This window comes from Saimiri boliviensis, chromosome 2 (genome assembly GCF_048565385.1).
Source record: "Saimiri boliviensis isolate mSaiBol1 chromosome 2, mSaiBol1.pri, whole genome shotgun sequence".
Taxonomy (NCBI): domain Eukaryota; kingdom Metazoa; phylum Chordata; class Mammalia; order Primates; family Cebidae; genus Saimiri; species Saimiri boliviensis.
In genome coordinates, this window is record NC_133450.1 from 149,892,578 (window position 1) to 149,919,423 (window position 26,846).

Consider the following 26,846-nt stretch of genomic DNA (forward strand, 5'->3'; position numbering starts at 1 on the left):
GAATAAAATCTACATATAATCCAATATCTTTCCACGCAATAGCTTCCATCTCATTTTCCACCAGACTTCCTTCAGCAGATATGTTAATAGGTAAGGTAACCACACCAAATAATGGGTTCCTTCCCTCCCAGTTTCTTCTCCTGCACAGGCCTGGATGAATACTGGCTTAGCTCCACTGCTAAAAGCCATGAAGGCCAGTATCAGCCAGTACCTATAAACTAGAAAGATGGGACAGGATGTCTTGACTTACAATAGAATAGCTAGAATTGTACCACAATATTCATAATATTCATTATACCATTATTTTTTCTGTATATGCATATTTATTTTACTATGAAAAGATAAATTTTCAGAAGAGATTTGGATTGGGTTTCACTAAATTGTACTCATCCTCAGAATAAATGTTGGTGCAATATTTAATATAATGTATAGTTTTGCTTTTGTATTTTAATCTTTAAGCATTTTCAACTACCAATGTGTGTCATTGTTAGACATACAAGTCAGTCCCAGATTACTATTTTTTTCTACAGATCTAACCAATACTATCTTCAAACAGACAGAGTGACTCCAAGTATTTTGTCAGTAGTCATTGGACTAAAGAGGTAAAAGTTTTGCTTCACAAATTAAGGCTCTACATCCTAATTTTCAAGATCTATGATACGTAAGAGGGAATGAAGCTTACAAGCAATGTAAGATTATAACACCCTATTTCAATAAGTTTTATTTTTCACCATTCCATTCTAATTGTTCATATCCCCCAACACAACCTTAGCCAGATGGAATACAGGATAAGCAGATAAATTAAAAGTACCAAAAAAGATAAGACCCTCTATCCTCCCTTCTCCAGTACCTCAGGTCTTAACTGATGAATGTGGTTAGAATGGGGGGATTCAAATTTTATCGAATTATCTCTACCCACAAAAGCCTTCTCAGCATCCACCGTGACCCAAAGCAAAGCTGCTGAGTCCCTGGGGATTCTTGTATACCTTTTTCATGTCAGGCCTGTTACCAAACAAAGGAGTCCAGATATCTTAATTACATACAAACTATAGAAGCATCTACAAATCCTTGGCAATGCCTTCTCCTGCCAGGTTAGCCAAAGTGTGTTATTACACAATATACTCAGAATTCTTTTCCAGTTGTCTGTGCCTACCCATAGTCCTGCTGTAGGCATAGTGCCACTCTAGATTAGAACAGCTTATGAGGAGGCCTGTCTTCCCAGCTGGGTGATAAGCTCCACAGGACCAGAATCAATGCTTAATGCATGCACTTAACCCTTTGTTTCCTCTAGTGCTTAGTGCACAATATGCAGACATTATTCATTCATTAATTCAAACTATTGATCAGCACTTTACTGTGTCCTAGACCCACAAGATGAAAATGCTCTATCCCCAATCTCTAGAAGTCAGCAAAACTATTAAGAAAAAGAGATGCATAAAGCATGATTGCAAAAGAGCAATATAATAGCAGTGTCACAATATAATGTTAACTTTTAAAACTAAAAACCTGCACCTAGTATACTGATAGGAACAGGAGGAAGCCAAATGCCTAGGCAGATAGGGGCAGGTACTTGGTCAAACGCCACCTCCAAGCCAAAGACAGTTTAAAGCCTGAAAGCCAAGCTACAAGTTAACTCCTCAGACTGGTTTGAGAACTTGACTTCCTGTTTGGGACACTTTCCTTTGATTGATCCCCTATATAGGGGAAAACCAATTAGGATAGGGTAGGTATATGTAATGTACTGTTGTGTCAACTTTGAGTGATATCTTCATTGCAACCATTTTTGCATACTCACAAACCAATCAGCACACATTCTCCACCCTGTGCCTGTAAAGACTACAGACTCAGCTGGTAGAGGGGAGAGACAGCCTGACTTTGGGGAAGAGACAACCTGACTTCGGGGAAGATGACCTGCCCCTCCTGGCCCCTCTCCAACTCCCCTCTCCGCTGAGAGCCAATTTCATTATTCAATAAAATTCTCCACCTTCACCATCCTTCAATAATCTGTATGACCTCATTCTTCTTGGATGCTGGACAAGAGCTCGGGGCCCACCAAATGTGGGTACTCAGGAAAAGCTGTCGAACTGGCCCTTTGCCCTCTCTGGCAGAGGGCAGCTGCCCCACGAAATGAGGCAAGGGGCCAGCAGAGCTGCTAACACACTGCCATCCATTGGGCTGAGGATGGTGGAGCTGAGGAAACACTCTAACACCCCCTCTGGGGCTTCAGAGTCATGGGCATCCTCACTTGGGCACCACTGCATTCCCCTCAAGGTGACACACCTGGCCTGGCCACAGGCCCCACACGGAGCTTGCTCTTGTGTCAGTGCAGGGCATGTCTAGCCAGATCCTGCACTCACTTGCTCACATACTTCCTCCCATAAGGGGTTAACCACAGCAGGCCGAGTAGACAGGGTGCCCCTCTGTGAGTCCAGCAACGGAGCTGAGAAACATCCTGCATCCATACAATCTCAGTTATAAAAAATTATGCTTAAAAGGCAAACCGGAACATAAAATGCTAAAACATTGTTATTTCAGGTTCCCGAGATTATAGGCAGTGTTTCTTTTCATGTAAAAATGTTTCTATAATTTTTAGGTTTTCTAGCATAAGCACATATTATATTTGCAGTAAGATGAATATACATGAAAAATAAAATTGTCATAATGTAAACATGGATGTGTATAAAAACCTAGAGAACCACAAATTGTCCAGAATTATTGACATAGATGGAAGGAAACATCACTGTCAGGAAATGAGATAGAACGATTAGAATTGTCTTCATCTGCACACCAAATAAATACTTTTTAAATTATCAACTGTTTAAGATAACCCCACTTGCCACCCTATTAGAATAATTTCTTGGAAAATTTACCCTCTCTAGCCAGGTCTTACAAAACCAGACAAGCTGGAATATCTCATTAAATTGCTTCATTGAATGGATAAATGTACTATAGCCATCTTACCTGAAAACTTTCCTGCACTGGAGAGCAACTAGCCATCACTGTCATACCTACAGTAACCTAGCTCAAATTCATTCTTTCTAAATTGCTGCTTGCCCAGGAGCCAGATAGAGTCTGATAACCTTCACCAGGAAGGTTAAGCAAATCACCTAAAACTCAGGGTTCATAAAGATGACAAACCATGAGGTACCTACTAATGCAAGCATTCTCACTTCATTTCTAGAGCAAAACAATCCTTTCAAACTTTTAAGTCCAGACTAATAAACAATGTAAACATCCTTTGGCTCCAAAATGAGGAGACTGATAGGAAAAAAAAAAAATCTAAATAGCATAGAGATATCCCTTCCGAGTACTCCACTGAAAATATTTAAATTTCCCTGATTTCTCACCAATAACCCTACAGAACTGACTCAAGTAACCAAACACTACCATTCCCCAATAACCTATGGAAATTAAAAAATAAATAACTAATTTAAAAAATAAAAAAATAAATTTCCCTGATTTCACAATAATGATTTATGTGCAGTAATTTTTCCTAAGTTTGCCAATTAGAAAACTCTTGGTCAAAGTCAGATACTATGGCTTAACACAAACAATTTTTTTTTTCAGTAAAAATCAGAGTAAATCAGTGTGTGACATAAGAAAAGCCAGAAGAGTTAGGGCTTAACAAGATGAAATTGCACAATTATCATTCATGTCTAACTCAATGGTATTGTAAATCTGAATGCATCTGTGTGACCACCACCCAGATCCATGTTTACATCGTGTGGTTGCCCTAACAGACAGCTAAGGTCCTTTGCTATGTTTTACTGAGAAGGATCAACTTCCAATTAATATCTTAATACACACCTCAACTTATCCTGGATAATAAGTTGTGTGAAAAATTTGCTATTAACTAAAGCCTTTGAATGGCATATTTCTTGAAATTTGTACTCTGAGATTGGTTCGGGATTTATTGAGACGATGTCTCCATCAAGACTGTAATTTCATATTTAGTCTCCAGATGTCACTGTCTGCATTATTTATTTCAGCCCACTTGGAAACACACACACACACACACACACACACACACACACACACATACACACACACAGAGGAATTAACAGAGCTTGTCAGCATCAGTTTTCTGAGCAGACAGAGCTTTAGTTAGTTTAGCTCAATCAGCTGGCTTAATATTTTCTCTGTTTTCTGGCAAAGCAATAACTCAAGACTACTGTACTGTTAGAGTGAAAACGTCTGTCATATACGTAGTCTGTTAGCAATGAATCTTTTGACTTTAATCAAATAACTTGGTTCTGAAACATAAAGGGGGAATTATATGTAGGCATTACAGCATCATGCATATAATTCACATGGCTGGGTTTTTTTGAAGCAGATTCACTGTCACCAGGCTGGTGGAGTGCAGTGACACGATCTTGGCTCACCGCAACTTCCGCCTCCCGAGTTCAAGTGATTCTCCTGCCTCAGCCTCCCGAGTAGCTAGGATTACAGGTGCACACCACCACCCCCAGCTAATTTTTGTATTTTTAGTAGTGACGGGTTTTCATCATGTTTGTCAGGATGGTCTCGATCTCTTGACTTAGTGATCCGCCTGCCTTGGCCCTCCAGGCATGAGCCACCGCGCCTGGCCCACATGGCTTTTTACAGTCTCATTTCCTTCACTGAAAAGGAGAAATAGCTCAAGTCCTTGCTGGCAAGTGACTCAACATGCAGAGATTCCTTGTGGTAGAATCATTTCTAAGGCCCTTTAAGGAAAGAAACCTCATCCTCCGGATCCCATGGACTTAGTTTTGACATGTGTCATAGAGAGAAGAGAACACTGCCATAGAGAACTGTGGAAATGTACATCTCTACACTGGATCAAGGAGCCTTTGTGACTCTTGATTCTTCACTTGAGTGATAATTAGGAGAGAATATATATGTGGAACAGCCTTAATTTTTTTCACTAGCATGTGGCATTTTGGATAACAAATTGGGTAGCCCTCTTTATGCTCATTAGTATTTAATAATGATTCCATTTCCTAGGTAAAGTGTGGGGTATTCTCTCTCTCTCTCTCTAGTGATACACATAAGAAGTAGTGATAGCTGATTGTCTGGATGTGACATCCCTGAGTCAGGCAAACTCATATCCAGACTTGGGTCATCAGACCTTGCTCTTCGCTATCCCCTAACATGGAAACACCTCAGATTCATCATACATAGTTTACCCAGGCAAAGCCTGAAAAAGGTTAAAATATTTTCTCTTTTATGATTCCCAAATGAGGAAATAGATAGAACTTGCCTAAGAATCTCCATATCACCTAATGAAACTGAATACCCAAAGGGTCTCACTTCTACCAACCAAAAATGCCACTGTTTGGGGAATAAAAATAGCTTATACAATGAATGGCCATTCCCATCTCCACTGTGAAAGAACACCATGACCAAGTCAAATTTCAAAAACAAGAGACCTGAAGGGACCACAATCAAAAGATGGTGGGAGGGACACGATCATATACAAGACAGGCATGGTAGACAGGAAGAGGATAAGCAGTAGCATGCCCAGGTAGAAGTTATTCGATCTGGAAGCTTTGAAGACCCTGGCCTCAGGAACATTGCAGCACATCACGGCCCAGCACTGGAAGTACATGGATGTGTGGAGTCGAAGGATATTGATGCCTGGGAGGCTGGGAGCAAAGAAGGAGCCCATCCTAGAAAGAAAACAGAACTCTGATCAATTTTGAGTCTACTCCATAACAAAGTCACACTGCACCTTGACTACCACTTTCAACCACACAAACCCTTTTCATAAACGGCATTTATCTATTTCCATCTTCTAAACACATTTTGCCATTTTCCACATTATTGTAGGAATTGAATATCATAATTCTTTCATAGATAGGATGCTGTTAACTAACTCTACCTACTACCATTAGTGAATTTAAACTACAACAGAATAAACAATATTTATAATTCTTTTACTTCTTTCTTCTAATTCTAAAATTAACTGTTCCTAACACTCATATCATGGACTAATATATCTATAAATATAACTTGTTAAAAATAACCCTTAAAGTCACTCCTATTCCAATAAACTGTATGTTTGAATTAATCACTTTTGTCATGAATAATTAGTTTTTACATAACGACAGGCGGTGAAGGCTGCAGTGGACCATGACTGCACAACTGAAAATAAAAGTTTTTGCTTAATGGAAGAAAAAATAATTATTTTTCTGATGTTGATCAGTTTCTCTTTGTAGGTGGTACGGTGTTTTAAAGCCAATTGCAAAGATGTATTTATGCCTGATAACATAGTGTTTTGTTGAAAATTTATTAGTAGCTTATAGGTTTTTGAGAAAAAAAATTGACATAATTATTTAAATTTAGTTTATCTGTTTACTTTCTTACTTCAGCTTGTCCTGCGAATTCTCTGCTTTGTGCATTGGAGTTTTGATAAATATTTGAAAATACTGCTTTTAGGTGGGAACCACTTAAGTAAGGTCACTTTTACTTGATGGCTTAGTTATTATTTCAATAAAATAAGTTTCACTCTTCTTGGGTGAGAAAATTCATTAGCATCATAAATCAATACAAATAGCAATTTACTATTTCAAAATCAAAAAGAAGATAGATGTGCACTTATTTTAAAAATATAAAGGGAGCCCTGTCTTTTAAACTGTCCTATCTACAGTGAAACCCTCAACATTTCTCGCTAGGTTTAACATTTTGTACTTCCTGGATATGTAGAATAGTCGTTTAGCCAATCCAATGTAAATTTGGTACATTACAGAGACATTTTAAATTTAGATTAAAGAATTATTTTTCACTATAATTGAACTTTTGCCAACCCAAAGTTAACTCATTTCTTAAAAAAGTGGAATCTTGTCACAATTTGGCTTCTACTTGACATGATTTCAGACAATAAATCTGAATGATATTTTACCCTAATGAATTGAACAAAGATTTTATAGGAAGTTAAACTTTTTTTTTTTTTCTAATGGGAAGATAGATTTTAAAACAATGAATTTTTGTTACAGGACAGCAAGAGAGAGGGAACTCCAAAAAAGTGAGCAAGTAAGCAAGTGATAGTCCCAGCTAATGGGTTAGAATTGCAAAGCACTAGATTATATCCCACAATACCAGTACTTGTTGATGTAATACACTTTGAGTCTTTCTAAAAATCAGGTGGCAACATCACTTGTTTTGGCCAATAAAGTATGAATAGAAAGTAAGTGTCTTACTGCTGGGTAGAAAGTTTAAAAGCCCTGTGTGGTTTTTCCTTCTCTTCTCTCTGCTACTGTGATAGCGATGTTTCAGATGGATCCTATTCCATCTGTCTGTGTCTCCAAAGTGAAGATAAGTTATAAGAGCAAAGCTCTTCTTCCACCCCACATTGAACATGTTCTTTTTATGAGCTGCTAAGATTTTGAGATTGTTTCATTGCTGCATAACTTAATTGATTCTGAAATGTAATTTGCACATAATTCAAAATTGAGACTTGCCTAAAACCACATATATTTATATCTATATATGTGCATATTGTTTGTATGTATATTCTTATTATTTGTGCATGAATCTATAAATTTTAAAGTTTCAAAATAAATATCACAAAGGCATTTTGAACAAATAACTCAAGAGCCATAACCTAGAAAAACAATTCCTGGCATAATATCTGAATGTTAATGCTCATCCTATCTATGCTCATAAATCACTTATCACCTCGGCTCACTAAGTCCCTTACCCAGACTTGATCCCGTCATCTGTCAGTAAAAATAATTGTAATACCTTAGCCTTATAAAATGCTTTTCTTCCAGGAAGATCAAAGAAAATGAAAGCTTCTTTTATTTAACTCTCCTTATTACTTCAGTGACATGCACATGTCAGGTAAATTATTCACATCTGATCAACTGAGAAAGTGGGGGGGGGGGGGAAGGTGATAAACCTGGCCTGAGGGTATCCAATGAAGTGGTGCTGGAGCAACATCCAAACTCACTTTCTCTCTCACTCTGTGTTCTCTGCCATTTCTCTATATCCTGTTACGATAAAGATATTATGTGCTTTCATCACTTAAAAATATTAGCACAGAAACCATCATTTGTATTTCAAAAAATAAGTGCATAAATGAAGGTTACTGATCATTCAGCCAAATCATAACAAAATGGATTTTATCTATAAATGTTGATGTTAACATCTGCAAAAATAACCTCCACTACTCAGCATCTCCAAAAGCAGTAATTCAGTGCCTCCATTCACAAGCCAATGGAACTGAATTAAAAAATCCCCACGCCATTTTCATTGTTTCTGTAGAAAATGATTCAAGTCAAGCATTAGATCCTCATGCCTCATAAAATAATGAAACGGTTGTGTGTGAGTACCTTTGTGCAGAGTGAACCTACTAATTTTACATTATACTTGCTCCACACGTCCCTTCACATGACGTGCCCCTCCCTCATCAGCCTCCTAGGTTTAGGAAATGAGTATTTGTGCCAAGTATTGACCTGAAGGTAAATAATAGCATAATAGTCAGTTTGCTTCTGGAACTTCGAAAAGAGTGTGAATATCTCTGTATACTCAAAAAACACAATTCTGTTCTAATACTCTCTTCAAACTAGTCAGAAGCAAGCTTGACCACTGTCTGAAGAATAAATAAATAGAAAATGACAGTGCAGAGATTTTGATAATAGATCTACCCATGAGAGAACTGGAAAAGCATTTTAGGTATTTAAGAATTTCAATATGAACAATAGTGGACTAAAATCGTTGCAAAATCACAAGTGAAACCAATCAGGACATCCATTATAACAGCTTTTCTGACAATAAGAACGTATTTCTAGGCCAATCTGTTGTCTTAACTCTGAAAGAACACAATCGATGTGCAGCAGATGTCTACATGAATGGTACCCACAAGGCCGGAGGGATTTATGACACTTTATATAAAAGCCACTGATAGAACAGTGGTTTCTCATTACTCCCATAGCTGTGTTAGCCATTTTCTGCCATGACAGCAAACTGAACTCTAGGAAATCAAAGCTCAGAACCCACAGAAGCTGCTCCCTTCACTTCTGTGTCAGTAGACATTCCTTGGGCCACCTTGACTTCGACATTTTCCACTGCTTGGAAAATGAAAGATGCATTTCCTTCCTTAGTGACTCTGGACATGTGAGTCATACTTGGAAAATTTAGAAAGGAAAGGTATAAAAATCAGATTTTTTAAAACTACCTGACAAAGGAGGAAATAGTATTTTTATAGTGTCTTTTCCATATTGATTCGCCTAGTCAGGCACAGGAATGTGACAGTCCCCATAAGAGGGTGACAGAGCCCTTGAGGGTGGTCTTTGTGTGACTGAAACAAGACAGTTTTCGCATTTGCAGAGGGGTGCAGTGTCTGCCAGCACCCAAAGTTTTAATAATTCAGGCCAGCTACATTTGTGCAATATATGAAGCTTGTTCAAAAACTGAGACTATACTGGCACTTGTGAATAGCACAATGGTGTGGTTGATAGCATAATATTGTTTTAGCCACATGTCCTCAGGATAAAGTAGCCTGATAGTAATTGCTTGTAGGCTGGAAATCTGAAGTGACAGATTTCCAAGACACATGGTCCCCAGATGAATCAGATGTCAGGATTCAATTTTTAAACTCAAAAACGATTTCTACGGTATCGACTCATCTTAACCTGTCAAGTTTATGGTGAGAATGCTTTTATTTGACAAAAGATATGACAACCCTTCATACATGAAAAAAAATTATTCTGATGTGCCAATGGCCCTATGAAACAAGTTACAAAATGAAGATAATATTTTAACTTGACCTTCGTAAAACACGTGTTTCATCTCGATAAACTACTGGATTTGATAAAACATTATTTTTAAAATTAGCTATAAGTTACATTTTGAATATATTTAGTAGTGACAACAAAATAAACTCAGTCTCCCAGAAAGGACTTAGGTTAATTTATTTCATACTTAACATGTGGTAATGTAATTATTGTTTCAATACTAGATCCTGGTGTCACAAAATATAAAAATACAGTCTTCGAATAAATCTACCAACCAAAACATAGATTCCCATTATTTGATGAAGGAGTGCCCTGCAAAACAGAGCGACATCTTTGATGACTGACATTTAAGATATGGAAAAAACAGAAACTGTTTACAGGCATCCACTTCACAAAAGTAAATATTGACTTAGACATCGATTGTGTTCTCCTCTAACACCAGGATTCAGTGCTTTATGCAAAAATAACCTTGGAGGCTTTTCTGTAAGTGATAAGCTATCCAACAGCTGGCCTACCAGATCATGCCTTGGTTGAAGATCAGAGCGAGGACGTTGCCACTGATGTCGAATTCTGTGTACGAAGGCTAGAGGAGACACAGTGGTCATTGGATTAGCATCTCACATGGTCAAAACCGAAAGGCAAGTGGTTCTGCTAAGGTTTCAACTACTTCCCTTCAGCAACAACAGCAGAATAATCACTAGGATAAGTAACCAGAGATAAATAAAACAAAGAAAGCCCTTTTTTTTTTTAAATATGAGACTCATTTTTAAACGCTGTCATCCAATGGTATGAAAGTATAACAAGACAGACTTTCTTATACACAGCTGGTGAAAGCAAAAACTGTAGCAACCTTTCAGAAAAACAATTTGAGACTACATATTAAAAGCTTTAAAAATCTTATTCTTTTTGACTCTGTAAGAAAACTTCTAGAATCTGTCTTAATAAAATTATCTGAGGTGATGATAAACTTTAACAAGCAATGATGAAACCATCTAAGTGTTGAACATTAGTTAAGTATATGCAGTATATTTATACTATGATATATTGTGATGAATTACAATCAATTTGAAAGAATATTTATGTGCATGAGCAAAAACTATTCTAATGTTAAACAAAAAATATAAGGTCACACATTAATCAACTATATGAAACTAAACACACAGACTGGAATATAATCAGCAAGATAGTCATAGCTTATATGTGGGTGATGGACTGTAATTTTCCTTTTCTTTTTTAAGTTTTTCATATTAAAAATTCTTTCGATGAAAATGTGAATTAACTTTAACATAAAATAAATATAGCAAAAGAAATGTAACAAAAACTTAAGAAGTTATTCAATTCAACATCCAGTCTTCATGTCTTGGATAATACCATCACGTTCAGGGCAGCAATATGGCTGTTTATTTGTGCACAGGAGCCACAAAAAAAAAAAAAAAAAAAAAAAAAAAAGGATGGAAGTGGGAAACTGTGATAGGGTGGTCCATCCAAAGACTTCCTAGTGATACATTAGGTGTCTTAACAGGAGGTCCTAACAATGGAGTTAGTGCTAATTAGCAAGGGCAATAAAACTGGCTCTAATTTAATTTGGGCTAGAGAATCAGAGGAGACTGACCAATTGGTAATAAGGGAATAAGAGAGCAGCAAATATGAAATAAGAGTGCCAAGAAGACCGTGGAAAAAGAGACCAAGATACTGGCAGGTCCCTAGCTGCTCAGATCTTCTTATCTCCAGGTGTGCTTCAGACCACACGTATCCCCATAACAACTCCCAACACACACACACACACACACACACACACACACACACTGACTTAAGAGAGCCTCTGTTCCTCCCAAACCCAAGAACTCAAAAATATACTTGTAAAAAAATATAATTGGTTCCTGATTTGGAACTCCAACAAAACCATTCCCAACTTTCAAATGCTTGGGCTCAAGAGTCTCATGAATCCAGGCCTCAACTTCATCACTTTCTTAAAGGGCAGTATTACTGTTCTATTCAACTGAAACATAAAGACAATCTGCCTTGTAACAGAGCAGCAAGTATGGCATAACAGGAATGGTTAACTCTCAAGGTAAAATAAGATGATACATAACGAAATAATAAGAGTCCTGTGTATTAAACAGAACAAAGATGACCTGGATAATTGGAGTATCATTTTAGATACTGTTGAAGGACAGCTACAAAGTATTTCAGTAGTTTGCAGATTTTCTAGAAGGGCAATTTCACAAGAGGCAAAAAGATTTGATTGACAGTTTTTGTTCTGAAATCAGCAATGAAAAAAAAAAATGTGTCCTTCATGGAGAATAAATGAATTGCTTCTTTTCTGGAGAACATTAACTCTGAGTCTTTTTCCTTCTAGGGGAGTGCCCTACTCTGGATGATCTTCAGCACTTTTCCCCTGGAGCCCTGTGTGAATCACAGAACACATCTAAAAAATGCTCATTTGGGTGGCCTGTGCCATCTGTGGCCTTGGAACAGCCTTTCTCTGTGTCAGTTTAAAAATCAAACCTTAAACCTTGACCACCTTAGAATGGTGTGATGAGGTAAGCCCAGCAAACTACTGAACATGGAAAAAGCTCAATGTTTTAAATACCTATTTTCTTCACTCTCTTGACCTCCTGAAGGTCATTTGAGATGAAATATTTTATAACTAGTTGACTAGAAAGCATAAAGGACATCCTAGGGTCCCTAGCTTCACGCTGTGTTTGTGGCAGGGGCAGCTGGAGGAACAAACCCCTTGGTATATAAATTGGCCTGATGCAGAGAAAGGATATAGGGTGGTCATACTGGACCAAGTGGATTTGTAGACTAGACATTTGACGGGGATTCAAACCTGTATTTTAGACTTCACTCTACCATTTCTTAGCTGGATGAGCTGGGCAGGTCACTTATCTCATTAGGCTTAGTTTCCTGACACGAAAATCGATAAAAATGAACTAGACCAAGGGTCAGCATACTATGGTCCATGTGCCAACTCCGGACTGTCACCTGGTCTAACAAATAAATTTTTATTGGAATACAGCTATATTCATTCATTTATATACTGTCTATGACTAGTACTAAAAAAATAGAGTTTAAACAGTTAAAACAGAGACGCTATGGCTTGCAAAGGTTAAAATACTTACTATCTAGACCTTTAGAGCAGAAGTTTGCCAACTTCTGAACTATGTATATAGTATAAAAGTCAGTGCTCATTTTTTTAGAGGTAAGCTTCTTTAAGCATGATGTTCTATTTTAAAATTTTAAAGCAATACTTTAATAAATATAAATCAATTTGCAATAAATTTTTAAAAACAGTTTCTAAAACAGAAAAAAACTCAAAGGTGAAAGATGGTTAGGGAAAAAGGAAAAAACAGATTCTCTTGAACTTTGCGATCATAAAATTATTTGAATGCGATAAGTATAATAAACTCACTAATGGCTGCTCATTGCTGGTGAGATTGTTGGGGGCTAGCACCAGAAAAGCCTGTGTGGATTTGGGCTAAAGTCCATCATAGTCAAGGGACTGGAAATGATGTTGTTTAATTTTTGGACCTTTGCTTGTGATGTGCTAGGTCAGTCATCCACCCAGAGGGAAGACATATGGTGCTCACTGGACAAAGAAAAGGCCTGGGAAGATCCCTTTTCTCTCTGCAAGTTTTGTTATTTGAGACAGATTGCCAACCTGTGGATAACATGAAATGCAGTTCGGGATCTTAGAGAGAATTAATTCTGTCACGGCATGAGTTGACTGACCTTCTCCACATAAATCCCATTTCCCACAGCTGGAATCACTCTGCTTAGAGCTGCAAGCTGGCCTGGGCTGTGGCTCCAGAGCAGTGGCTCTTGAGTGTGGTCTTCAGACAAGAGTCAGCTGCATCACCTGGGAACTTGTTAGAAAAGCACAGTCTTGGGCCTCGCCCCAGATCTACTGAATCAGAAATGCTGTTTTCACAGGTCCTCAGGGGATTCTGATGCATGCTCAAATTTCAGAACCACTGATCTAGGACACACTGCAGCCTCAACTGCTAGGATGATTGAGCACTTGAGGCTTTGTACTTCAACCTGTTAACTGCAGACAGATCCTGTCCACATATTCAAAGAGCACTTAAAATACAGTCTGGGGCCGGGCGCTGGCTCAAGCCTGTAATCCCAGCACTTTGGGAGGCCGAGGCAGGTGGATCACGAGGTCAAGAGATCGAGACCATCCTGGTCAACATGGTGAAACCCCGTCTCTACTAAAAATACAAAAAATCAGCTGGGCATGGTGGCGCGTGACTGTAATCCCAGCTATTCAGGAGGCTGAGGCAGGAGAATTGCCTGAACCCAGGAGGCAGAGGTTGCAGTGAGCCGAGATGGCGCCATTGCACTCCAGCCTGGGTAACAAGAGCGAAACTCCGTCTCAAAAAAAAAAAAAAAAAAAAAAAAAATGCAGTCTGCATTGTGCCTGTTTCCATGTTCTCTACTCCTCATGGGATGTTGATGATTTCTTACTTTATCATGATACCTTCCCGAACTGATATATAACTCCACATTCCCAGCTAGAGAATAGTTGATCTTCTGATTCTGTATCCCATCTCATTTGCTAACTCCAGTCTACTACAGGTATGCCTAAGACTAGGAGCACTGTGAGTTCCAAAAGCCATAGGTTTGATGCATGAATTATTCAAGTTTTAGCAGAGGTTTTAAAATTTCTAGAGTCAAGCATTACAGTGAAAATTCAACATGATAGAAATTTGGTTGATGGCTTTGAAGGTGATGAGACTTGGGTTTCAGGCCTAACTCTACCCCTAACCAGCAATGTGTCTTTGAGCAATTATTTAACATCCTAGAGGCTAGAGCCTCAGTTTATCGCAAAGTAGGAAAATAATACCAGCTCACAGCATTGCTGGTATGATCACATGAAATAATATATATATTTTGTAGATTTTCTCACACAAAATAAGCAGTACATTAAGATGTAATATAATACAATATAATATGACTGGGAATCCACTCAGGTAGTCAGTCAATTACATGCCTCTTATTCACTGATAATCTTGAGTACCCTTCATCAGACTTTAAGCACCCTTCCCATCGCCATTTATGCAAATCGAACAATGATTACCTTAAAAATACAATTGTGACCATGCTGAGTTTACTGAACACTCCCTTACCCCATTATGCCCTGAATCTAATTCTATTTCTTCCTGGATACTCTTCACTTGCTTTGTTGGTAAATAGTAAGAATGGTGTCAATGAAAACGGAAGTGAAGATAAAGACATTCTGCACTGAACTGTTACAGGAAACCCAAAGTGTTTACAAGAGGCCATACTTTGTATTAAATTAGAGCAGTTAAAATCCTTCCTAGGGACAAATTATTCTACTCCCCATGAACTCTTTTGAAACATTGAGAACTATGCTCAGAGAAGCCCTGGGAGATACTAACTTCTATTACATTAACTTACATTGGTCTAATAATCTGCTCCAAGCCAGTAATTTTCCCAACTTAGTTAATCTTCATAGGTTTGTTGTGATAACACTATGACCATAAATTTATGACTTGAAAAATATTCATAATCCCTTTTAACCCAACTTACTTTGATAAAGCTAGTATATAATTCAATACATTTAACATAACATTTTGGTCTAGAAGTGTACTTCATTGTCCTTATTATTCTCTCACTATGTAAACTTAGGAACCTCTTTTCAATACACAGGTGCAATTTTTCACAGGCTAAAAACAAGCGTTACAGTTGATTGTGTCAAAAGCCACCCAACTTTAGCATTCTATAGATCTCTGAATCTAATGGTGAAATCTGCAGAGTTTCTACAGAGGCTGTTGTAATAAAAGTGAATAGGCTTTTTTAAAGGCCCTTTCTGTGACTGAGCAATTCAACTCAGAGAAATTTATTGTAAGAAAATAATGTGTGCATCCACTATGATTTATCTATGAAGACATTTATTTACATGAATATAATTAAATGTCGTCACAACACTTAAGAAAAATTAGACAAAGTTCAACTCAAAGTAAATTAAAAATAATTAGATTAATTATACTATATTCACATGCAGAATATTATACAACCATTTAAAAGGTATGTTATAAAACAACAGTTAATAGCATTGGGACATGGTCACTGGTAGGTAAAACAAATAAAGGCAGGTAACCAACCTATCTACCTATCTGTGTACACGCATACATATGCAAATGTATATATGTGTGTATTTATATAAATCTATGTTACTATACACAAATATGTAGCACTTATTATCTAAGACTTTGATTCAACAATTCAAATAATCTCATTAGTGGCAGAGATAACCTATGATTTTTACTTTTGTATTAGCTTTGTTGTATTTTCCAAATTTTTTACAATAAACTGCCATTATTTTTGGAATTCAGAAGAAAAAACATATGCTTTGTGTGTGTGTTTGTGTGTGTGTGTGTGTGTGTGTGTGTGTGCGTGCGTGCATAGTAGAAAGGACGTTTTTTCTTTTATTTCTCACAGAATTCTCAAGTATCTCCTCTGCCCATCTCGGGTTCTCCTTCCCTACATGACGGGTACTTTCTGAAACCATATTGTTGATTAGCAGGTCTAGGAGAATAGCAGAGAAACATTTTTATCAGTCTTTTCTGCTCTAATAAACCCTCATTTTAGTGGGTTTTTTTCTTTTTTTCTTCTTTTTGAGACGGAGTCTCACTCTGTCACCTAGGCTGGGGTACAGTGGTGTGATCTTGGCTCACTGCAACCTCCGTCTCCCAGATTCAAGCAATTCTCCTGCCTCAGCCTCCCAAGTAGCTGGGACTACAGGCACATGCCACCACACCTGGCTAATTTTTTGTATTTTTAGTAGAGATGGGGTTTCACCGTGTTAGCCAGGATGGTCTCAATCTCCTGATCTCACGTTCTGCCTGCCTCAGCCTCCCAAAGCATTGGGATTACAGGCGTGAGCCACTGTGCCTGGCCAGTTTTTTAAATTTATGCCTGTGTTACCCATACTGTCTAGCTCTGGGTCCCTGTCTTACATTTGTCCCTCCACAAGGGACTCCTTTCATCTCCTGAAATCCTGACCATCCTTCAAGACTTAGTTCAAATGTCTCCTCCTCCATGTCTGCATTTCTACTAATGTATCTCTCTCTCTCTCTCTCTCCCTCCCTCCCCCTCTCCCTCTCTCTTTCTCTCTCTCTCTCTCTCTCTCCCTCTTCCTCTCTCTTTCTCTCTCCCTCTCTCTCTCTCTCTCTCTTCCAAAGGACCATACAATTGAGTTCTCCTATGGCATTTACATTTTATGTTCCTTATCGATATTGGTAGTTTTGAAGAGAAAAGAGTGGTGAAGAGTATGAGGAACTGGAGAATGGATAACCCAACTGTAGATGGCAGTGGTTTCTCAACTCTAGCCAATTTCTCCCTAGTGGGAGTATGAACCGAATGTTGCCAGTCCTTTCAAGAAATACAAGAAATCCATGTTTGTTTTTTTTTTTTTTTTTTTTTGAGACGGAGTTTCGCTCTTGTTACCCAGCTGGAGTGCAATGGCGCGATCTCGGCTCACCGCAACCTCCGCCTCCTGGGTTCAGGCAATTCTCCTGCCTCAGCCTCCTGAGTAGCTGGGATTACAGGCACGCGCCACCATGCCCAGCTAATTTTTTGTATTTTTAGTAGAGACGGGGTTTCACCATGTTGACCAGGATGGTCTGGATCTCTCGACCTCGTGATCCACCCGCCTCGGCCTCCCAAAGTGCTGGGATTACAGGCTTGAGCCACCGCGCCCGGCGAAATCCATGTGTTTTTATGTAAAAGTTCTCATTTTAAAATATTAGCTCATAAAAAAATAAAACAAAAATAAACACCACCACTGTCATACCAAACAAAAATATCCTTTAGCTACCCTGCCGGACAAATTTGCAACCTCTCCGTAAGTCTACATCTTCTACAACTCTGTATTCTGTTATCACCTAGCACAGAGTTTGCTCATAATGGCTTGCACCTAGTAGGCCCTCACCCGTCTAAGATATCCATCTGATAAGTCGACGACAATGGGATTTACATCAAAGATTTGTCATCCATCATTAATGTTTTAAAACTTGTTTTCATTCTGACAGAGCTTTTTTGAGCCTTCCGAAAGTAACATGGGAGAAAATTCTTTATTACCTGAAACAGAAACTTGTCTGTTTTCCTGTACTTTGTACTACCCCAGGAGCACTGTCAGCACTCAATAAATAATAAATTACAGTCATTTAATTACAGCTTTTATGCATCCAGGTCATGTTATATTGACTTCATATTTGCAATCAGATTTTCTGCCAGAAGAAAGCGGCCAAGGGATAAAAGGTAAGCACAAGCCAAGCAATGGTCTAAGGAAGAAATGGCCATTTTTATGTCTGCCTCAAAGGAGCTGAATCAGGCAAGGAAAATAGAAATGAAACCAGGCCAGCTGAATACCTCATAGCAAAGAACGAGAAAGCAACATGAGAGCATCCTGGATCTATAGCCATTACCTCACTGTCATTCACTGAAGAGCATTACCTAACTGCTTTTGGCCAGTCCGAGGAGGCACTTTCAATGAGGGTGATAGAGATGACCTCATAAAAGGTACCATCTCAAAGTCAGACAGCCAGACAGAAGATCTAGGCTGAAATCTTTAAAACAATCCTAAATGTGGGACTTACCTAGAGACTAGAGGGCATGAGATAAAAGAGATAGAAGATCAGCTATAAAGGATATTCCCTCACTGGTGAGGAGAGAAGCATGACTGGTTCAAGAACTCAAAAACGTTACAAACACTGAGACTCTGTAAGCACATGCTTCAAAGGAGGCAGAGTTCTGCCAATAGAGAGTGCTGCCTCGATGGTGCTAAGATGCGAGGTTCAACATTCAAACAGCCAGCCAACACATGGAGCCTGCGACGTGACTCGTACAGTTCAAATAAAAAAGGTCAGGGCCTCTATTTTCATAGAGTATTAATTCTAACTCTAACAGAAGGAGATAGACCATAAATACATTTTACAAGAGTAATGTCAAATAGTTGCACAGCTTATGAAGAAAACAAAACAGTGTGTTGAAATAAAGAGTGCCTGATTAGCTATGTTAGAATAGGTGGTCAGAGAAGAGCTCTAAGTAGGTAACACAATAGCTGAATTTAATGACAAGAAACGAGCTATTCCAAGTTCTAGGGCAACAGCAGCCCTTGAGGGAGAAACACAGCAAGTGCAAATGTAAGGAGCATCCTGTGTTTGAGCATAAAAAGTAGCCCATTGGCTGGGTGCCACGGCTCAAGCCTGCAATCCCAGCACTTTGGGAGGCCTAGGTGGGCAGATCATCTGAGGTTGGGAGTCCGAGACCAGCCTGGCCAACATGGTGAAACCCCATTTATATTAAAAATATAAAATTAGCTGGGCGTGGTGGTGCATGCCTGTAATTCCAGCTACTGGGGAGGCTGAGGCAGAAGAATCTCTTGAACCTGGGAGGCAGAGGTTGTGGCGAACCAAGATTGCGCCATTGCACTCCAGCCTGGGTAACGAGCAAAACTCTGTCTCAAAAAAAAAAAAAAAAAAAAAAAAGAAGCCCACGTTTGTGAACTTTACAAAGCAAGAACAAAAGTGGTAGCAAACGACTTGAGAGAGAAAGAAAAGAAGCAGATCATCCACGGTACTGAAGGCCTAGAAATGGATTTAGAAGTCATTCTAAGTAGTTGGAAAGCCACTGGAAGATTTTAAGCAAATGAGTACTACCAAGTCCCCAGGTCCTATTTCCTGCGATGACTGAAGCCAGTTTGACTGCATAGGAGGACAGTGGAAGCCAGGCGATCTGCGTCACAGAGTGATGAGTGTGCTGTTGATCTCAGACTTTGCTGGGGGACCTGAGATTGAGCATAGAGCGAAAGCTGGTGACGGAGTCAGCATCAGCGTGGTTCTGAGAAATCGGAGCCGTTGTTTCAGGAAAAGAAGCCGCCCCTGCCAGAATTTAGCTCCAGGACTTGCCAGATGCATGACAGCAAACTAGGCCTTCCTTGAACCTTCTGCAATCTCGTTTGTGTCCCTGTCAAGCTCTTGGTAGACTGTGAAGTTTGTGAAGCAAGTACTGTATTTACCAAATCCTTTTGTCCTCGCCCCGTAACTACTGCACAGTGACTGGCACATGATAATATCTAGAAGTTTAGTAGAATTCAAAGGCATAAATAGAATACGCAGTTGATATTAGCCATCCTTCCCTGCTTCTAGATAGGGAGAATGAGCTACAGGGCCAAGATTTACTGAGTTCAACATTTTAAGTAACAAGTGGAGGTCCATTGCTTTTGCTATCTTGTGCTAATTTTACTAGAATATTGTAAATCATGATACTCAAGTCTGACCTTCTCTGCACTATAAATATACTGATTGGTCTTCATTTATTGACTTCTAAAAAGAAGATCCCACCTAGTAAACTCTATGATGCCTTTCTCTTATATAGTGTGTGTAAACGATGAATCACAAAGGAAAAATCTTGTAAGAACAAAACTAACATCATACTTACGTATCCGTATTCTAAGTCCCAGCACCAGCAATAATTGCAAAACCTCACAAAACATGCTCTAAGAAAGTCCCCAATGAGGATTGTGACGTAGGTGGTCAGAACATCAGAGACCGTCAGCCGCACAAACTCCTGTTGAGATATTATCTCTATTAAAACACACAGTTCCGTCTTCAAATGGTCCTAGTGTTGGCATTAAATCTGTCATGTTTCTAAAGAAGTATTGGCTTGAAGATTGCAATTAATGGCAAAAGAAGAAAATGACTAGGCTTTTCAAGAAAATAAAAAATATTTCACTCCTATTTTACCACTTTAAAAATAATTATTTCCCATTTACTAAATCAAAAGTTTTCTTTTTACTGAGAAATTTTATAAGCATGATACAGGAACCAAAAACAGATAGGAAAATATTGACCACACAGCAGTTTAAAATTTTATGTGGTGAATGGCACTATTTACAGACTTGAAAGACAAATGTGGAAAAAGTACTTGCAGCATATATGATAGAGGATGAGTATTGCTAACACATTAAAAGCTTTTATAAATCAGTATGAATATAGGCAGACAATCCAATGAAGAAAGAAACCAACAAAAGGCACAAATTAAAAATTCACAGAAGAACATATACCAACAGTCCATTAAAACTGAAAAATACCTAAACCTCACTACTAAAAATGCAAATGAAAACAATGAGTTGTTGCCTCACAGAGTGATAAATGTAAAATCTATGTTTCTTCATATTGGTTAGTGTAGTGAAATAGCATGAGCATAAACTGATGGGGAAGTTAAACTGGGCACAACGTTGGGGAGAAATGTATTAAAATCCACCACATTTTAAAATGTTTGGAGCTTGATCAGGAAAACCACTTTTAGAAATGCCTGTGACAGCAATGTTCACACATGTGCACAAATCTATGCATACAATCATAAAAGTACTGCTTCTTCCAGATTAAAAATGGAAAAATTCAAATATGCTTGGGAGATTAATTAACAAAACAAATTAAATGTCTGCACAATGGTTTATTATATTGTAAGCTCTTAAAACAAAATGCTATTGTGGTGCTGGATGCCTAACTACGTGACTACATTAGAAATCACTGAATTGTGTATTTAAAAAAAAAAAATTTAATGTATTTTTTAAAATTTTAAGTTCCGGGGTACATGTGCAGGTTTGTTACATAGGTAAATGTGTGCCACGGTGGTTTGCTGCACTTATCAACCCATCACCTAAGTATTAAGCCCTGTGTGCATTAGCTATTATTCCTGATCCTCTTCCTTCCCTCTCACCCGCAACCAGGTCCCAGTGTGTGTTGTTCCCCTCCCTGTGTCCATGTGTTCTCATTCTTCAGCTCCCACTTATGAGTGAGAACATGTGGTGTCTGGTTTTCTGTTTTTGTGTTAGTTTGCTAAGGATAATGGCTTTCGCCTCCACCCATATCTCTGCAAAGTACATGATTGCATTCCTTTTTATGGCTGCATAGTATTCTATAATGTACATATGGCACATTTTCTTTGTCCAATCTATCATGATAGGCATTTGGGCTGATTCCATGTCTCTGCTATTGTGAATAGTGCTGCAATAAACATATGTGGGCATGTATCTTTATAACAGAATGATTTATGTTTCTTTGGGTATATACCCAGTAATGGGATTGCTGGGTCAAATGGAATTTCTGGTTATAGGTCTTTAAGAAATTAACACTGCTTTAGCTGTGTCCCAGAGATTCTGGTACATTGTCTCTTTATTCTCATTAGTTTCAAAGAACATCTTGATTTCTGCCACAATTCCATTATTTACTCAGGAGTCGTTCAGGAGCAAATCGTTCAATTTCCATGTAGTTATGTGGTTTTGAGTGAATTTCTTAATTTTGTTTTCTAATCGAATTGTCCTGTGGTCTGAGAGACTGTTTATTATGATTTCAGTTCTTTTGCATTTGCTGAGGCGTGTTTTACTTCCAATTATATGATAAATTTTAGAGTAAGTGCCAGGTAGTGCCAAGAAGACTATATATTCTGTTGTTTTGGGGTGGAGAGTTCTGTAAATATCCATTAGGTCCACTTGATCCAGAGCTGAGTTCAAGTCCTAAATATCTTCATTAATTTTCAAATTTTTTATTTTAAAAGGGTGAACTGTATTGTGTGTAATTTATATCTCAACAAAGTTGTTTTAAAGGTACAAAAATTGCCATGCTCTAATAGGATATATGTTTTTTAAAAATTTCCAAAACAGTATATGTGGTCTGAACTCATTTGTTAACAAAGACCCTATATACATATTTTGTATGTATGTATTTAATAACATGTATATGATAAGAAAAGATCAGGAAAATTAGAAACTGGTTATCTGAGTTAGCTTCAAATTCAAGTGGGCTTAAATTTATGTCCAAAGTGTGTGTGCTATGGGTTAGAGGGGAAGTTCACTATTTTCTCATATGTCAACAGGCAATAAATATAAAAATAGACATAAAATTATAAATTTTCATGATAGCTTGCATTTGGTCTTCCCTTTCTGTTCCTTCTCAGTCATCCATGCCCTAAAGCTGAAGACACTGAACATCTAACAGGACATATTTTGCTAGAAATACTAATACTATTTCATAATTATTTTATAAGATAATTGTTACTATTATATTTATAAATGGAAGATGTATATATCATCTGCCATAAATATGTTAGCTATAAATAAATACGATGAAAACAAAAACCTATGTTGAAACTTAAATATATAAATATAAGAGACAGCCTCAGCTTTGGTTCCCCCTTTTCCCTGTGAAAAGGGCTTTTAAGCAGTAGCACATTTTGGGAAGTGATATCAGAGAACAGGAGAGGGGAGTGGGAAGAATAAGACAGTGAAGGAGAGAAAGTCTCTCAACCAAGGTGGATGTATTTATCCACCAGCTCTCATTTCCCGTTAGTCAACGATGGCCCCATACAGTATTAATGTTCCATGTGGTGACTGCAGAGAACACTGGAGTAAAGGTAAGACTATGTGTGCAGAACAGTCTAGATGCTGTTACGTAACGGTACATGCAGTTGTTTGTTGCAACAGCTGGAGTAGAAAAGTGGAGCAAGAGTGTAATGTTTCTGCATAATCTGAAAGCTTCTGCATAATCTGACACCTGTCTAGTGATCCATATTCTTTTTGCATTTCTCTTCCCTTTTCTGTGTTTATCTTTGTCTTCTCTGATCCAGCCCCACTGGCCTTCTTCTAGACCCTCAAACTTCATACGCCTCCAGGCCACAGGGTCTTTGCATATGGTCTTACTCTACATATGGTCTCAGTCACACTTGCTGGACCTCTTTCTTGATTCAGTTTATGCAAGCAACCATGTATCCTTACAGCATCGCTAATTTAGTAAAGTCTCCCTCAACTCCCTGACAAGGGTAAGCTCCCTATAAAAGGTTCCAAGGGTCCATGTATTTCATTTTTGTAGTACTTGTTACCACTGTAAATTTACAATTTTTTGGTCTACATTTGTTCCCCAGTGTATCTCTAGTATCTAGTGCAATGCCTGGCAATTACCATGCGCTCAAAAAATACAAAATGAATGAATAATTGATAGTATTCCTGTGGTTATTTTTGGACATAATTTTTTCTCTTTCCTACTCTTTGCCTCCTTTCTTTTCCTGAAGCAGTTATTTGCATTTATTTATTTATTTAGAGACGGGGATCTTGCTATCTTGCCCAGGCTGACCTGGAACTCCTGGGCTCAAGCAATCATCTTGTCTCAGCCACCTAAGTACCTTCAACTACAGACACATGCCTCCATGCCCACCCTTTCCAGGCAATGTTTAGCTCAGATTCTAATAACTAGCATCAATTAGAGGAAGGCTATGAGGGATATTTTTAGGTTTCTACTGCCAGGTCAAGAAGACTTCCTCAGGTAAGAAAACATTTCAGAGTGGTTTGGAAGTCCTCCCTATCCTCTTAAGCATCCTCATCCCAAAGGTTGAAATTCTATTTCTTCCCAAGCAGTGACTTAACGTTCACATAAAATATATGAAGAGGATTCAAACATTGTATTAAAAATGTTAAATGTTTATTCAAATACCATAGGAAAAATATATTTTAAAAGAAAGGGAATTCAAAAAATGGTAGCCCAGCCCATCTCAAGGACACCATTCATTCCTAATTTCTCCTGTGCTTGTCAGGATGGGGAGCACGGCCCCCACACAGGTCTCCTGCTAAACCCACACTCTGCACCTAAAAACTTTGCACACACAACATTGCTTAAAATGCCTGGGCAGCTTTGACCAGCAAAGCTAAATGAATCATTTATTAATAGGTAAAGGGAAAACACTAGGCAAGGAACATCATAAAGGGCCGCCAAATACAGATGTTGCAAGGCAGGCATTAGGAGGGTGTGTCAATGCTAACTGGGGGACAATTTGGCACTGTGAACGAAGACACAAACTCTGTAAGCGGATTATGCAGGCTAAATTGGGGCTCCTGTCATTGACTTTCTCAGAGGTCTTGAGTAAATTACCTTTCTAAGGCTCAGTCTCCTCGTCTATAAAATGGGAATAATAATATAATGTATCTCAGAATGAAACATAAAAATTCCAGGAGAAAATACTTGGCACATTAGCCATAGTTGTGGTTATCTTGCTTTCTCCCCTTCCCCAAAGCACAGATCTCAGGATATAGCTTCAAGGAGGAATGGCTCTGCAGCTCATCAAATCCATTAGGAATGAAACTAAAGGATTGCTTGGGAATCTGCAGAAGTAAAGGAGCAGTCACATTATCCTATATTCAAAACAGTAAGAGCTTTGAGTCTCATCCTGGGAGATAGTCAAAGCAGAGGGCATCCATGGAGAAGAGGAAACATCTGTGATGCTCTCAAAGAACAATGAATGAGGGTGCATATCTAACTTTACATGCAAACAAGCTGCCTTTTACTATTTCTTCTGGAGGTGTACTTTTTAAGCAATTAAAGAATAGACATTTTCCAGATGCATGGATACAGATATTGATCTCTTAAAGGCCAGAGCTTTCCAGCACTCAGATCTGTTATGTCCTATATGTTCTTTGTTCCCAGAGATTCTATCTGCCTAGTCAACATTCCAGTCAGAACAATCCCTTTTCCCTTGGCCCACTTCTTCAGACATTAATGGTTCCTTGGAAAAAGGAAGGTGAAAGAGAAGGGAGAAATCAAACACAAATGGCAGTAAGAAAAGATGATAAAGCAAGGAAAACCACTTCAGACAGGATTAAAAAAAAAAAAAAAGACAAGACAAGCAGCATAATCCATGGGCTTCCAAGGTGGAGAATTAAGTAAATGGTACTTCTTTTCTTTCAGGTCAGTATGTGTGGGACTATTGCAGAACCATCTGCATCCGGAACTTTCTCCTAGATCGCTTTCACATTCCTATCTAATTAATGCATTCCTTCACTCCAGAAATGTCCAGCCCAGATCCTACTCTTTACAACTAATTCTATTAATCCTGTTCAACTGGTGTTTTTGCCTGTTAAAGAGCAGGTTTCTTAACTTTCAGGCCAACCTGTGCTTCAGGATGTGCAGAAGAGAACGTCTCAAATTCCTTCAGTCTCTGAAAACTGTACTTTCTATATTTTCCTTTCTTGAATCGTGTGCTCAAGATTTAGGGAGCAGCTTAGTTGTGATAAAAGAGATTCGTGTTAAGCACCATCGCCAGATTTACTCCAAAGAGCCTTGGAACATGGAGACCCAAGTACCATTGTGAACTCATTGCTTACTGTTGCTGTGACAAATTGCCATAAATGTAGTGGCTTAAATCAACACAAATTTAGCTTCTTACAGTTCTGTAAATCTGAAGTCTAAAATCAAAGTGCAGACATGGGGAGAAAATCTGTTTCCTTTCCTTTTCAGTTTCTGAGGCCACCTGTATTCCTTGGCTCTTGATCTCCTTCCTCCATCTTTAAAGCACATCGCTCCAACCTGTGGTTTTGCTGCCACATCTCAATTTTCTGACTTTTTCCCTTTGTCTCCTGCTTATAAAGATCCTTATGATTTCATTAAGCCCACTCACATAATCCACAATAATTCTTTCAATCTGAGATCTTTGACTTCATTTTATCTTCAAAGTCTATTTTATCATGTAACATATTTATTGTTTCAGGGATTCGAATGTGGACAGCTTTAGAGGATCATTATTCTGTCTACCACATCCTGAATCACAAGCACTCCTCTACAAAGTGCAGACAACTTTCATTTATTATTTCATGTGTCGTATGTTCCTGTAAGCTGTATGAAATGTGCATGTCTGGAAATCAAATTAATATCATATAACATGAATGGAGGAGATTTATCTGGTTCCTGAAAGCTTAATGAATAAAGTAAAATAGAATTCTCGATTATACGATAATTTTTGTACTCAATTATTAATGATACATGTCTAGCACTATACACACTTACCTTATTTTTTCTTTCACAATTGGAATCATAATTGATTGGCCTAAGTTTGATGAGCACCTGATTAAGACTAAAGATATGATTCACATATTTGTTTGAATTATATGAATTTTATAAGACTAATGTTAGTCCTTCAATTTTCACGTTATCTTACAAAAAAAAAACACAGTAAAGAATTATTCAAATAATTTCACAAGATCAAGTCACTGTTAAACTGAACTGTTGCACAAAAGCTGTTCTCAATGATAATCTGAAGCCCCAAAATCAA

At 38.1% G+C, this 26,846-nt stretch overlaps 1 protein-coding gene across 3 annotated transcripts in view; it reads right to left on the reverse strand.

Moving 5' to 3' along the window:
* TMC1 (transmembrane channel like 1) overlaps positions 1-26,846 on the reverse strand; it is a 475,132-nt gene that overhangs the window by 13,385 nt on the left and 434,901 nt on the right. For all 3 annotated transcript variants that reach the window (XM_074394669.1, XM_074394667.1, XM_074394668.1), the window contains 3 exons: positions 20,190-20,318; positions 10,232-10,299; positions 5,409-5,648 (listed from right to left, as the gene is read on the reverse strand). In XM_074394669.1, the coding sequence (XP_074250770.1) occupies positions 5,409-5,648; positions 10,232-10,299; positions 20,190-20,318 (437 nt within the window). The remainder of the gene's footprint in view (positions 1-5,408; positions 5,649-10,231; positions 10,300-20,189; positions 20,319-26,846) is intronic.